At 36.6% G+C, this 15,011-nt stretch overlaps 1 protein-coding gene across 2 annotated transcripts in view; it reads right to left on the reverse strand.

Annotated features, from left to right (window-relative positions):
* The window catches only part of EMCN (endomucin), an 89,452-nt gene extending 78,242 nt beyond the window's left edge, over window positions 1–11,210 (reverse strand). The window contains exon 1 of one of the 2 annotated variants that reach the window (XM_037151929.2): window positions 10,999–11,210. In XM_037151929.2, coding sequence (XP_037007824.2) covers window positions 10,999–11,068 — 70 coding nt within the window. In that variant the 5' untranslated portion in view covers window positions 11,069–11,210. The remainder of the gene's footprint in view (window positions 1–10,998) is intronic. The other variant, XM_037151930.2, reaches the window with a different exon arrangement.
* Window positions 11,211–15,011: the final 3,801 nt, after the last annotated feature.

Below are 15,011 nucleotides of genomic sequence, written 5' to 3' on the forward strand. Positions count from 1 at the left end.
TCTTGAGTCCCAGCTAGTTCCATCTTGAGTCCCCTCTCACTCAGGAGCGCAGCTCCTAGTTCCATCTTGAGTCCCTGCCAGTTCCATCCTGAGTCCCTGCTAGTTCCTTCTCCCTCAGGAGTGCAGCTCCTAGTTACATTCTCCTGAGTCCCAGTCCACTCACTCAGGAGAGCACCCCCTAGTTCCCATCTTGAGTCCTCCTAGTTCCATCCTCAGTCCCCGCTAGTTCCTTCTCTCTTCTCCAAACTTGGCCACTGCTATTTAACATATCTATGAAACCAGTTAAAGGTTATAGATATGTTAAATAATCATTCCAGAGGTTAGCTGCAAAACTGTTGCTATGCAAAACAGCTCTCAATGGCCTGGCTCCATTTATCCCTTCCCCCTGGGGGGGGGGGTGAGGACATCTTATATGTCTCTCCAATATTTCTATACACTTTGAATTCTGGACACCTTTCCAAATCTTTTTTGGAGGGCCCCCCTGGCTGCACCCTGTACCAAACCCACTAAACTACACCAGCCAGGGCCAATTTTTTAAATAGTTAAAGGCCTATAAAAGTTTGTGTTTCTTCTTCAGTTAGTTTTAATTGGTTCTATTTTCTATAAATGTATTCAGTTCATATAAATTCCAAAATTATTTGTATGAAGCTTTTTATCTTATCCACCTAGGAAACAAATGTTTAGCAGCATGTAGTGCTGTCTCCTTTTAATATTTATTTATTTGTTCCTTTTTTAATTTTTCTTGATTAGTTTTGGCAGAGGTTTAGCTATCTCATTATTAATACATAAATTATTACATTATATATTTCTTTTCTATGTCATTAACATTTGCTCTAATATTAATATTTCTTTTCTATTTCATTAATATTTCATTAATTTAATACTGTTATTTTGTTTTCTCATCCATTTTATTTAGGTTTATTTTAGTCTTCAAAGGTTTTTTTAAACTAATATGTGCCATTAAGACTAAAAGTTCCCTCTCTCTAATCTCTGGTTTAGTTGCATCATGCACATTTTGTTATAAAATACTTTTTCTCTTTCAATTGAACATATTTTTCATCATGATTTTTTCTATATTCATTGGTTATTTATAAGTGAATGCCTTAATTTTTAAACATACTGAGGTTTTATTTTTATTTTTAAAGAAAATTTCTTTTTTTAAAAGATTTTATTTATTTATCTTTAGAGGGGAAGGGAAGGAGAGAGGGAGAGAAATATTAGTGTATGGTTGCCTCTTGTGTGTCCCTTGCTGGGAACTGGCCTGCAACCCAGGCATGTGCCCTGACTGGGAATCGAACTGTGACTCTTTGGTCTGCAGGTCCACGCTCAATCCATACTGAGGTTTTAATTGTTCTAATTACATTATTAATTTTTAGCATAATTACAATAAACTTGGGAAAAATAGACATTTGGGTCTTGTTTGAAAGGAAAGGTTGGTGTGAGCTATCTGGCATGGAATGTGAACATTAAAACTTTTAATCAGGTACAAAGATGCGAAATTACAAAGAGGTGGAAAAATAATCATACACAGATTTTCAAATAAAATAGCTGAAGCTTGTTCTGTGGACCCTTGAGTTCTTTTGTCCACTTATAACATCAGAAAAATAAAAGTGTGGAATGAGACATGTAGATATTATCTGAGAGGAGCTTCTCTTTGCAGAATACTTTTTTTACATTTTTGAGTCCCATTTCCAGTTTCCCACCACCAAGGAGCAAGACTTGATAGCCCTCTGCAGTTCAAACCCACCTGAACATGTGGGCCCCACTACAGTTGAAAGGCATAGTGGCCTCAGATTGGTGTGAGCTGTCTGACTTATACCTGGGAAATCAAGAAAATGAAAGTTTGCCACCTAGCTGCTTTGGAATGGGACTGGGAGAATCATTACTATGTTGAGAATAAGCCTGCCCTGGCAGGGATTTAGAGAGAGGGGTAAGTGATTGTTTCCTGTGGACCAAACGGGAAGAGAGAACAAGTTCTTGTCCTTAGAGCTATGTGGAGTTGGACACTTCAGCATCTTGAAGGTCTGGTTAATACAGGACTGCCAGTGCTTTGGAAGGAGTAACCAGTGAATTCCCAGAATAAGGACCCATCCTTATGAACCAAGGAGCTACAGAAGAGAGAGGCCCAAAGGCACACCTTTGAGGAGCCCATTAAAATGCATCATTCAGCAGTTGGCTTTAACCATCTGCCAGGCTCTGGGCACAACTTATAGTGCCAGGTCAAGTAACACATTTCATTCAATGTTTTCACTGCTCCCTCACCCTGCTCGCAATGTGGAGTGGTCACAAAGGGGCTGGAGAGAGAACAGAGAAGCAGAAAAATAGAGAACATATTAAAAAAGGTCACTTTGTAGGATTTTATTCCACACTGGCATGAGCTACAGGATAGAATTTTCAATTATTATAAAAATAGGCAAAAGGATTAACTCGATGTTCACAGGGCCTAAGCAGTGAGGTAAACAGGAGAATCGGGTAACGTGTAAGTGCGCCCAAGTTTGTGGGAGAGAGAGCATTTCCCTGCTTAACGGGGCACATTATCCAGCTTTAACTGAATAGCTGCCATGAGGAAATGTGAGTCCCAGAGTTGCCTGAAGAGCTAAAAATAGAATTTTCTCCATTTTTTCTGTTACCGTTGTTTTGTGAAGTGTTCTTATTCTTAAGTACTATTCCCTTGTACTCTTAAAACGATGTGGCCAAACAACACACGCCTGCAAGTTACATGCCAGAGGCTGCTAGTTTGTGAATTTTGTGAGAAAGGCTGTTGATATCTCATAACTTATCTCAGCTTACTAAGTAATGGCAGAGTAATGAACCCATTGACAAATTTGTTTGCCATTTTCAATACTAGCAGTTTTCCTGTATATCTAGCTCAAATTTAGCACATCAAAGATTTTTCATTTTCTTTCATGCTCACAAATTATTTATTACTACTTATCTTTTAATCCCCTACTCTGAAAATTCCCTGGGAAACATAATAAATTGTGTTTGGAGTATCAAGCACATCCTGAACCTACCTGAAACTTTGATGAAAATCACTATTCAAGGTGGTTAATTTCTCTGACAAGTGTATGGAGAAGAGGCCCAGGGTCTTTCAGTGTTAATGAAAACAGGTGAGAGGTAATTAGTAGAATTGAAAGCAATCAATAAGATCTTATAATAAGTAGGGAATGAAGGGCATCTCCTCAAGAAGAGATGGTCAGAAAAGCTGGAATTTCAGCCTGTGTGCCTAGGGATATTTTATTCCTTCAAATAATATTTGTCTTGGCCAAATCTCATTTCCTATTAGTTTAAAGCAATACAAGCAAAAAAAAAAAAGAGAGAGAGAGAGAGAGAGAAAGAGATTACACTGAGTTAATATGAAAAATTTCCCTCAGAACACTAGATCCCAGAACTTTCCTTGAAAGGTAAACATCTCTGTTTATCTTGTGGGTATGGGCCGGTCAAAAGGACTCAAATGACTAGTCAGGAAACCTGAGTCCAGTCCAAGATCTCTCAAAGAATGTGTTGATGTACCAGTGTGTAAAAATTATCAGTAGTAATTGCTAGAAACAGTTTCTTTTTGTTTGTTTGGTTTTGGTTTTGTTTTACTGAAAGAGGTTCCTGGGATCTCTGGGGCTGAACCCTAGAAAAATATATTTTAATAGATACTTAGGTGATTCTTATGAATAATAACTGTTAAGAGCCACTGGTTTGTGTCACAAAGTATGTGTCCTTGGGCTTTCCTCCGATAAGGACCGCAAACAACACCAGTCTTCTCAATCCCCTGGGCAGTTGCAAGGGTTCAGTGAAATAATTGATCGATGAAGGTGCTTTGAAAATGTAGAATATTCTGCAAATTAAATGAATGGAGAACTAAGGGCTTGCAAGAGATTTAATAAGAAGAAGGAACTCTGCTGGGTACTGGGCCTGTGGACGTGGTGAGAGATACTTTGGGGAATGCTTCTCTCTGACAGCATTTAGTACTCCCTTCATCTCTCTATCGTTCTTCCCCCTTCTCATTCTTCATCTTTCCCATGCAGCCCTATCAGAGAGGCTTTCTCCTTCTCATAGACTCTATCATTATCTCGTTTTTTAAACCTCTTTCTTTCTTTCAGTCTTTTCAATGTCAGGGAATTTCTCTCTCTTTCTCTTCCCCACCCCTCCATCTTTTTTCTCTTCCTCCCACCACCAAATCTCTTATATACAAATGACCCCATAATACCACGTGGAAAAATCTTTAAAAACATTGCTTGTTGGTGTGTACTGTGAGAAGAAATGTCTCTCAAGGCAGATAATAGGCCTTTCACATGCAAAGCAGATACTTCCCAACAGTCCTGTCTGAAATTCCCCAAGGAGGTAAACATTAGGAAATACAATGGAAACTTTACTCCTGTAAATAAATATATTTAGGAATAATGGTGAAACAAGATGAAACAATGATGAAAGTGAAACAAGATCACTTGAGGTGAAATATATGTGAAATTGTTGGTTATAATAAGATTATACAATCATAGATCTGGAAGAAAACTTGAGTATCATTGAGATAAACCACACTCATTTTGTAGACGGGGCAATTAAAACCTTAAGTGGTTAAAAAACCTTGCTTGGCCCAGACACAGAGAAAGCTTGGTAACTAAAACCAGGGGCTTCTGGCTCCCAGGACAGCGCCCTGTTTACTGTGACCCCATGCTGACCTATGACACAGGTCAGAGCTCAGTGAGCATAAAACATAAAAGCTTTGTGATATTGTAAGAGGGAGAGTGTGCTAAAGTAGCTTTTACTTTATGTAAAATATAGGTAAATAGTACACATATTATAGGGGTTCTGTGTCTTTATTTGAAAAAGTAAAAAGCTGATAATATAAGGTCACTCACTTGTCCAAAGGACATTTTGATTATTTATTGATCAGTGACAGTTTAAATAGCTGGGAATAACTGAATTATCTGATGTCTTTGCTTCTGAACATAATGAGAATACAGTTAATTTCTCAAAACACAAAACCAAGACTACAGGAATAGAGAAGTGAAATCTATAGTCAGCATGTCTTTATAATTGAATTTCCATAAGTTTACATTTTATTCTAGTGGGGGTGAGAATTACTTTGATTTAAATTGTTCAGGATTCCATGATAAATGATGTATAGAATTATAGGATAATGATTTTTTTGTATGTGCATGAGCAAGATTTGGGAATGATGATTCAACACTTACATTTGGATAATCATGCCACTCTTGTGTGACTTAAGACAGTTAATATAAATCACAGACAGCCATTTTCTGTTATTTATACTATAATAAGATGGCAAGTCAATTTGGTAAAGCAAGTCAAATAAGACCAGCCAACCAAGAGAGTATCCCAAAACGACACTCACATCTTCTCCACTACATAGCCCAAGGATAAAAATAAATATTACCCTCAAGTTACTGAAAACAAATCCAAACTACCTTGGGCATTTTCAACTCTGCTGACTTTTGAAGAAATACAGTTCTCCAAATTAAAGCAAGAGCTAGTTAGTAAGCATAAGTGTCAAAAGATATGTTCTGGGGGGAAAAGAGATTAATTACCAGGGGGACCCCCCCAAAAGAACTAATTATTTTCTGGAGGGGGGCCCTTTGTAGTACAGACTTCCCCCACTAGGTGAGCATTCTAGGAATCCATCTGTCTCAGTGTACCAGCTGGTGGTGTTGTGAGAGGCTGCGTTTGGCTTCAGTGAATATTGGAGCCCCAAGCACATTTTTTTCAAACATCATAACAATAAAGTAACAATGAGCAGGTATGCACATGTCTACAACTCTTTCAACCCACTCCCTAAGAATTCATTGAATTCAGAATATTAAGAGAATTGTTGCCACTAAAAATTCATTCATAGCTCTATTATCTTAGTTGTTGGTTTAGGTGTGCTGAAGATGCTCTGAGAGGTAGCAATGACTTCTGAATTATTCAAGTGGCAAACTTCTATCCCTGTTATTTTCTATCAGAAAAATTCAGCTACTGCAGTTTCACTACATTGGAAGGGATCAGACTATAGGGGAATATTTTGAAGAACAATGTCCTTTGATTTAATTGTATTACCCTAGTAAAACTTCATATTATTTCCAAACTTCTGTTTCTTAATCAGTAAATAGGAATAATAAAGCTGAACTTGAAGTGTTGTGATGGAAGTAATGTGTTTAAAGTGTCAGGCACAATAAATAGTAGATGTCAGTAGATCTTAAGATGATACTTACTTGGGTTAACTCGTACCAAATCCAATGGTGACCTCCAGTCTCTGTTTTTTGACACAACTAAGTTAGATTTAGGCTATACCATGAGTGATTAAATGAATTAAAAGGCAGTTCACATTTTGGATATGCAGTATACCAAGAATGAAGTCAATGACATAGACATTTTTGACTACTAACCTTAAAATATAGTTTATTACTGAGTCTAACAGACAAATGATTGCCTTAGAATAGGACCTGCTTAGAATATCATTTAACCTGTGCAATAAAAGATTGATCGAAGCTTTTTAATTTTAAGGCTTTTTTGAAGTGAAGAGGAAGAAAAATAATAAGTATTAATCAGTGTTAGAGAAACTAACACTAATCTATATCTAGGCATACATTATTATCCAAACCAAAATGTTTTCATTAAAGTATATATAATAAGTCCTGTGCTGTCATAGCAATGGCTGGACTAAACATGGCCAGAGAGAATAGAGTGGAAGACAAAACAGGTGTCAGTTAATATTGTGGTTGCTTCTAGAGACTAGTGATGACTACCTCCATGAATATATTATTCTACAAGACCTAGAATTTCTATTTAAATTTAGAAAACTGTTTTTCCTATGACTGCCTGAAATTTGGCTACCATATAGTGGCCCTTCTAGATGTAATTAACACTGCTAATGTTTCCCATGTTGATGCTAACACTGAGAGCAACAGTACAAAAGGGTCTTGTTTGCTAACTGATAGAGCTTTCTCTAACACTGCACAGGACACTATGATCCTAAGCTGATAGAAGGACCTGTGATTCATAGGAATTCAGTAACAGGAAAAAAGACACTACACAGGAACTGAATGTCCCTTAGAGTAAGTTCCTGCTCTGACATTCACTGTTTTAGCATGCACATCTCAATTTGTTCTCAAAGGGGAAGAGGAATTGGTAAATGATGACTAAAAAGACAAATAGAAATTACTTGGATTAGATCATTATTTACACGTTAAAATATTTACTTGAAGTTTGAAATGTAACTTCATCAATGGAAAGAAAAGGTTGGGCAATCAATTATCCAGTAAATTAAAAACTTTTTTTGAGACCCTCAACTTTTCATTGTTTTTTCTTAATATCCGAATAATTACAATCAGCAAGATAAAATTGCCAGAGAATTTGCTGGTGACCATGGTTATGAATCTCTTGAAAATAGGAATTCTAGAATGATCACATCTACTTTTAGGTACAGACCATTAAAAAAGTAAGTAGTGGAGAAAGAAGGCTAAGCAAATGGATTGGGAACTGTATACTTTTCCTGTAGATTTGGTTCCATGTTGGGTCACTCTTCCTGTAACAAATCCCCCACTTTATGTAATATCTGTTGATAGTACTTAAACTGAAAAGAAGTTATAGTAAAAGATATTTAAAGCAAGTTATGTGTTTCCTAAAATAACACATGAATTACCATAACAATGTGTAGTAGTTAACTTTCTTTCAACTTCTCTTTTTGTGAACTTTGCTTTTTTAGAAAGCCATTTTGTATTTTGGGGAAGTTGGTTTAGAATGAACTTTTACCCTTCCTAACTGGGTAGTCAGTCTATATCCTGCTCACAGATTAATCTTCCCAATGTATAGCCCAGTTACATAATTCCCATACTCCAACACATTTAGAGGCTCTAAACTCATTAATTATAGGAGACAATAGTTTTCATCTTAGTATTCAACATATCCTGAGGCTGTATTTCCATCCTTATTTCCCAGCATTTATCTATGTTCAACCTGTGGATGTCTTTCATTTCCAGACTAGACTATACTGATGTTTAATACTCCTACTCAGGAATTTACATTCATCTGGAAACTTCTCATTGTCAAGCTTCATAGTTTATCATAATTTCCACTTTTAGATGAAGATGTTTCTGATGTCCCTACACCCAAAACTAAGACACAATCTAATCAAAGTTATAATTATTTGGCTTCTCCCCTTTACCCCCCACTTCTAAAGGCAAAGGCTGAGTTCGATTGATCTCCATAAACCTACAGTATTTAGCACAGTGTGTACAATCCATTTTCCCCATGAAATTGAATGTTCAATCACTAACAAAGGAATTTCTCCAAGCAATTAAATTATTCTTCAGATACCAGTAAAGTGATATTTGTTCTTACTTGCAAGTACCTAAAACATTTTAATATTTCCTAAATTAATATAAAGTTGAAAAATCAAATGACACTTGAAGATTAAATTGCTTCAAGGCACCCTTTTTCTGGGGATCCCTCTTTTATTTAATTTCTTTCAGTCACAGCACTCAAAAGCTTATTGATTTAGATTTATAAGTTAAAAGGGCTCAAAATCCCCTGTAGGGGTCTGTTCAGTTTGGAATATAATTTAGAAAGCCTCAGGGAGGAATGACGGTTCCTCTTTGGGAAACTTCCATATATATCTCAGTGAAACAACTTTCCAAACTGGAGATTGTAAAATATTACACCACAAACCAAGTAATAGGAAGTCATTCACTTCCACATAGAAACATCCCCTTGGTTTTCTCAAAGACCACAATGGACTATATTGAGTTAATTTAAATCCCAGACTGACTTGACAAAAGAATAAGAAAGAAAAATAAAGTAGCTAATTTCCTTAAAAGATCATTATTTAGGAATAAATTACTATGCAAAAAAGCCCCATGGATCTTTTTGACAACTTGTGGATTTAATACAGATGAAACTCCTCCCTCCCCATCTCCAAAAATTAACTCTGCCAATGGAATATGTTAAGCATTCTAAGTTTTGAGAATATATAAAGCTTTGAAATCAAAGTGTTTCTGGGAAAGGAAGTTAGAGAAAAATCTTAATAAATCATCTTGGGAAATGCTTCATTTCCTGCACCGTATCTGCAAAGGAAAAGGTAAAACAGGCAGACCCAGGTGCAACAAAATCATTCACGGGGATGGAAAAATCTCTTCCAGCTTGTGGGCACCACTTGGATGGTCAAATTACACTCCCAAACTAGAGTTTCTCTTCTAAGACAAATGGAGTGGTTTTTACAAACACTTGCCTAAAGTGAACAGATAGGCTCATTGGCAGTGTTTGAAGAAGATAGTCATTATGTAACTGTTGTCTCTGCTCCAGTGAGAAATTATCTTACTTCAGTTAATAGTTCATTAGAAAGAAGACATTGTTAACTGAGAGATTAGGTTCATTACCAGTGAGCTAAAGGAGGCTGGTGTTTTCCCCAAAATGCCCTTGTTGAAAAATCTGCTAGGCCACTTCTGGGTTGTCCTTCACCTTTCACCTTTCCTTCCAACAGAAGTAGGCTGCTTCTATTAGTCTTATTCCTCTTTGCTTACAGAAGGACATATTCATTCAGAGTTTAACAATGCCAGGAAAGTAGTGTCCTCATAATGCTCATGGACCTGAAATGGAGAGCAGCCTCACCCCGACTTTCAGAGTTTACACCGACATGACACCAGTGTTTTCAAGGAATCAGGATTCTGATTAGTCATTCCCACGCATGCTAAAGAGCTACTTCTGAACCAGTGCATTGATTTCTGTGACACCTCATAAATGTCTTTCAAGAAATCAGATTCTTCGTAGCTCTTCCATTTTATGGCCTTGATAGCCATGGCAATGTGTAACCCTGAAAACTTCAAGATGCATGGTGAACAATCATTATGATTTTGAAGTGTTCAGGAGTTTATCCTAAATTTATAAATATATTTGAGAAATTAATGATAAATGTATTTTAGAAGAGTGTGCTTGTGTTTTGCTACATTATCAGTGGAAATTAGAATTTTATAGGAAGCAAACTTTTGAAAAGAGCACAAGCAAAATGAAATTAGAACAGAAGTTTGTATTTTTTCCCCTCCAAGGCTCCTCAGAGTCAGGGTCAATCCTTCCCAACTGAGTTCTTTTATGACAGTTTGTATCGTATGTATTAAGTCTGTCTTGTATTGAATTACATGCTTATTTTCCCAATAGTATATTCACCACTATGGGCAAGAACAATGTCTTGTTCATTTTTTATTCCTTGCACTGCTGAGACCATGGCTGGAGCCTAATAAATATTGGTTGCATTTAATTGTTTACTGTGAATACTTCCAAAAGGGTTAAGAGACAAATGTAATCATTTCTTGCAACTGGTCACTAATAGAGTCAGGGCTTAGGCAGGTACATATATAGCCTTTAATATATAGCCCTCGTCTGAATTTCAGAACCTGCAATCAGTGGGTAGGGTTTTGTGTCTAGAACACACTGAAATGTTATGCAAAATGTTGTGTGTAAATATGTGCATATCTCTGGAGCAAACATCTATAAACTTTAATCAAATGACTCTCCTCTTTACCTACCCCACTCCTCAAAATACTGTGATTTACCCCTCTAGGCAACTTAACCTCTCAATTTACCAAAGCTGAAATATTGGTAAAAGCATAGGCCAGCATCTGCAATGAGATTTTTCCACCTACAGCCTTTCACCCCTACATGACAACCTTGTTATTTCTAGACTTATGTCTGGAAAGAGAACACTTGAAACCAGCTTTTAATCCCCAGATTTTCATTCTCTAAAAAGGTCACTGTATATTTCCAGTACCTTTAGGATGCCGTCAACTACACCTTAAGGCTGCTGCACGGGCAAACATTTCCCTTCAGGGAAAGCAAACATCCTCACTGTGGAGCCTGCTCTAGGCACTCACAGTCAGCACCCACACCCTCCCCTCAGCGAATGAACTGCTTCATCTCAGTTTCAGGGGAAACTCCCTGATGCTAAACTGAGGCTAACAGCTCCTGCTAGTGACATCTAATCCACACCGTCAGAGGAATAAGAGAAAATGGTACCGTTGCCTTCACTGCTACGAAGACTGGAAACCAGGAGCAGACAAAAGATGGTCACTTGCAGCAGTTTCATGGTGCCGGTGGAGCTTTGCAGTGGCTCCTCACTCCAGAGTCAGACAGGGACAACTCCCTTCCAGTCTGGCAGGCCCTTATTAGCAAATGGAAAAGGTGTGCTGAATGTGAACAACCACTGCCCATTCCTACTTATTTCGGGGGCTCTGATAAAGAACTGGAGGAAATACACACACTCCCTTTGGGAGTTCAGCAGAGAGGAGATTTATTGTTTCAGTCCCTTACAGGAACTTTTTTTTCTCTCTTCCTTTGGCAGCCACTTGTGTTTTTGTTACTACATTATTTTGTTCTTCTTCAACAAAAAGGTCAGGGCGGGTTTTCAACAGAAACAAATCTTTCTTGAGAATGGGTCATACAGCTTTCTAACTTTTGTTTTGAAATTGCTTTTTGGAGTGCTTATTAAGGGGCCTCTTTAAAGAGTGACTCAGTTTGGATAAAGAGGCTTTAACTGCCTGAGGGTTAAACTTTAAAGCAAAATCCATGAGGAGTCAATTTTTCTTTTCTATTTCCAAATCGAAAGCCAGATTAGTGACCATCTTCTGAAGATAAGTGCAAAACCTTATTAAATAGAACATGACCTGCTCTTAAGCAAAGAGACTTCTTAGGCATGTCCAGGGAAATTTCTCGGGATATTTCTAATAGAACTGAGCAAAGACATGTAAATGTTCACCAATTATTATGGTTTTTATTGTTGGAATTTGACGGATAGGAAAAAATAATTCCAATCCCTTGAGGACGCCCTTCTCTAGAAAATGCTGTTAGAAGGGAACTGGCATGGGATGCTCTCGCAACACTTCAGTGAGTTGGGAGGAATGAATTCCTCAAATCAGATGCCAAGCAGCCTAGATCCTCTGTGAATCAGTGGTCTCTTTAATATTAGGAGCAATTGACTAAAACACAGTGAGTACACAGCCACAACCCTGGCTGCAACCCCTGTGTGTGCCAGTAACGCTACACTTTTCCTTGGCCACAGTCTGCACATCTCATCTTAGCTGGTTGTCCTCTTATATACTTTTAGGCATAAGCCTCCTGGACAAAACAGTGTCCATGGATCAGTATAGATTCATCTGCTCCACAACAACAACAACAACAAACAAACAAACAAACAAACACCATTCCAAAATTATACATTTACCTGTTTATAAGGAGGATGTGCATTCATTTCACTACTGCTTAGGGCTGGGAAGGATTCATTACGAGAGGGGTTAGAGTAAGTCAACTGATCAAAATGCCCCAGAGCACTAGCTTCTTTCATCCGAAGTTATGCCACGTCTCAGAAGAGCCTCCAAATTTCTATTTTGTGTATATGTGAAACTTAATTATACCATCTTTTCTAATTAATTTTCTAAGACGACCGCCTTTGCAGTTGTTCCTTTATTTGGCATATCCTGGAGAGAATAAAGATAGCAATGTATGTGAATACATGTCACATGCATAGGCCAGAAATAAGCCGGGGTGTGGCCATGTACTCACAGTCCAGCACCCACATCACCTCACTTCCTGCTCCTTGCTCAGCTTTATCTCCGGAGCTTTCAGCAAACGGGGTCACCACTGATGCTGGTCACGATCATTGTTGCAGGGATTCAATAGCGGTGTGATTTCTCAGCCCTCAATGAGAGGCATTTCCATGAAAAAGACTACAGACCTATTCCAAGAATGCTTGATAAAAAATATTATGTCTAGTTAAAAAGCTAGGACCTATAGATGAAAAAGCTAAAATAAAAATTAAAAAAATTCATTTTAAAAGACTAGGTAAAAATAGAAAAGTAATATGGTGGATCATGATTGTCTTAATAAATCAGAACATATTTTAAGGTAAAATAATTCATTAAAACAGTGGTGATTGACACTGAGGAGATGACTGATCAATGATGTAAATAGAAATTACAGACACAGAAAAATATATAAATATAAATATATTTGCAGACATGTATAGGTATATAGATATAGATATATTTGCAGATATCTGTAGAGAGAGATTAATTACAATAAGTGCTGTTAGTAGGATGTATTACTTAATAAGTGATTTTTGACAAGTTGTTAACCATCTTAAAATAAAGTTTCTATTTCACTTCAAATGCCAAAATAAATTTCTTACACATTAAAGATTTAAGTGTAAAAAACAAAATCAAACTGTTTTAGGAGACATTGACAAGAGGGGAGAGAGGAGGGAATTTCAGGGGAAATAGGGGAAGAATTTAGAGGAACAAGTATAAAGGACACATGGACAACAACTAAGGGGGGTGGAAATGGGAGGGAGGTGGGGAGCACTGGGGGGTGGGCTGGGATGGGAGTAAAAGACAGAAAACTGTACTTGAACAACAATTAAAGTAATTTTTTTTTCAAAGAAAGTTTTAGGAGAGACTATGGATGACTATTTGCCTGTAACTGGGTCGAGAGGACATTTTATACATGATGACAGAAGCAGAGCACCTCAAGGACAGATTTCATCTGTTACATGAAAATTAGAACATTTTGGCTGGACACATCATGACCAAAGATGAAATGGTAACAAACTTGTAAAGTATAATATACAATAAATATTTGGTATATTTAATACATAAAGACTTCTTACTAATCAACAATAAAACAATGATTCTGAAAGTAAAAGACAGACAAAAGAACATCATAAAAGAAGTTCAACAAAATGAAAAAATATATACATCTCACCCTGGCTGGTGTGGCTCAGTGAATTGAGTGCCAGCCTATGAACTGAAAAGTCACCGGTTTGAGGGTCAGTCAAGGCACTGTCTGGATAGCAGTGGGGGAAAGGGGGTTCCGGGGGGGTCCCCAGTCAGGAGCCTTGGAGAGACACAGTGTTCCCTTCTCTCCCTTTTCAGTAAATAAATAAATTTTAAAAATATATATATATGCATCTCATTAGAAAGCAAATGATAAATCATAAGGTATGCTTTCTGACAACATTCAGTTTTGATGAATGCTCAAGTTTGGTTACTGTCTTATTCTTCGGCTCTGCCCTTTCTGGGTGTGACTTGGCAGCACACATCAAAACTCTTAAAGAATCATACTCTTTGAACTTGAAATCAGTTCTTTAGGAAGTTTTGTTAAAAATGAAGATGCTCCTTAAAGTCCATGTTCATGTGGTCAGCAACATCAATTATTAGGAATAAACTGAAATAGTATCCTGTGACAAAAATAGTATTAGAGAAATTTTATATATGTAAAAATACATTTATGATATTTTATGTACATATGTATTTGTATGCACATATACATTTAACTATATGCAATGTATATGTGTATGTGTGTGTGTATGTGTGTGTGTATATAGAGAGAGGGTGAGAGAGAGAAATAGGAAATGTTAACAAGTGTTAACACTTCATCTTCTGGTAGTGAACTATGGATTTTTAAAATCTTACATTTGTTTATTTTTCTTAAATTTTTAAGGTAAACATGTATTTTTTAGCTTAAAAAACAGAGCTTTCATTTGATCTGATACTTTTGTTTAACTTAATATTTTGAGAAAATATCTCTAGAAACATCTTATATTCTACCTTAATTGAATATTTTAATTATTAGTGTGTGACTTAAGAGTATTTAATGAAATAAAACATGTGAAAAGAACTAAACCACCTAGAGAAACTAACCTGAGAGATACACAGATGTTTTTGCTTCTGTTTTTTCACAATTTACCTTCTGCATTTTTTGTGTAATCTAAAAGATAAGTTGTTGTGGTTTTTTTCTTTTGTTTCTTTTGCCCAAGGAGATATGTCAGAAAAAATATTACTAACAGAAATGTAAGAGATTTTACTGCCTATGTTTTCTTCTAGGAGTTTTATGGCATGAACTTTACATTTAAGTATTTAATTCATTTTGGGTTTATTCTTGTATATGGTAGTAGTCTTAAGTATTGAATACATTTTGCATATATTCTTGTATATAAAAAATAGTCTAGTTTCATATTTGTGTGTGTGTATCTGTTC

The sequence above is a fragment of the Artibeus jamaicensis genome, unplaced genomic scaffold (genome assembly GCF_021234435.1).
Source record: "Artibeus jamaicensis isolate MK-2021 breed Jamaican fruit bat unplaced genomic scaffold, CSHL_Jam_final contig_452, whole genome shotgun sequence".
In the NCBI taxonomy this organism is placed as follows: Eukaryota; Metazoa; Chordata; class Mammalia; order Chiroptera; family Phyllostomidae; genus Artibeus; species Artibeus jamaicensis.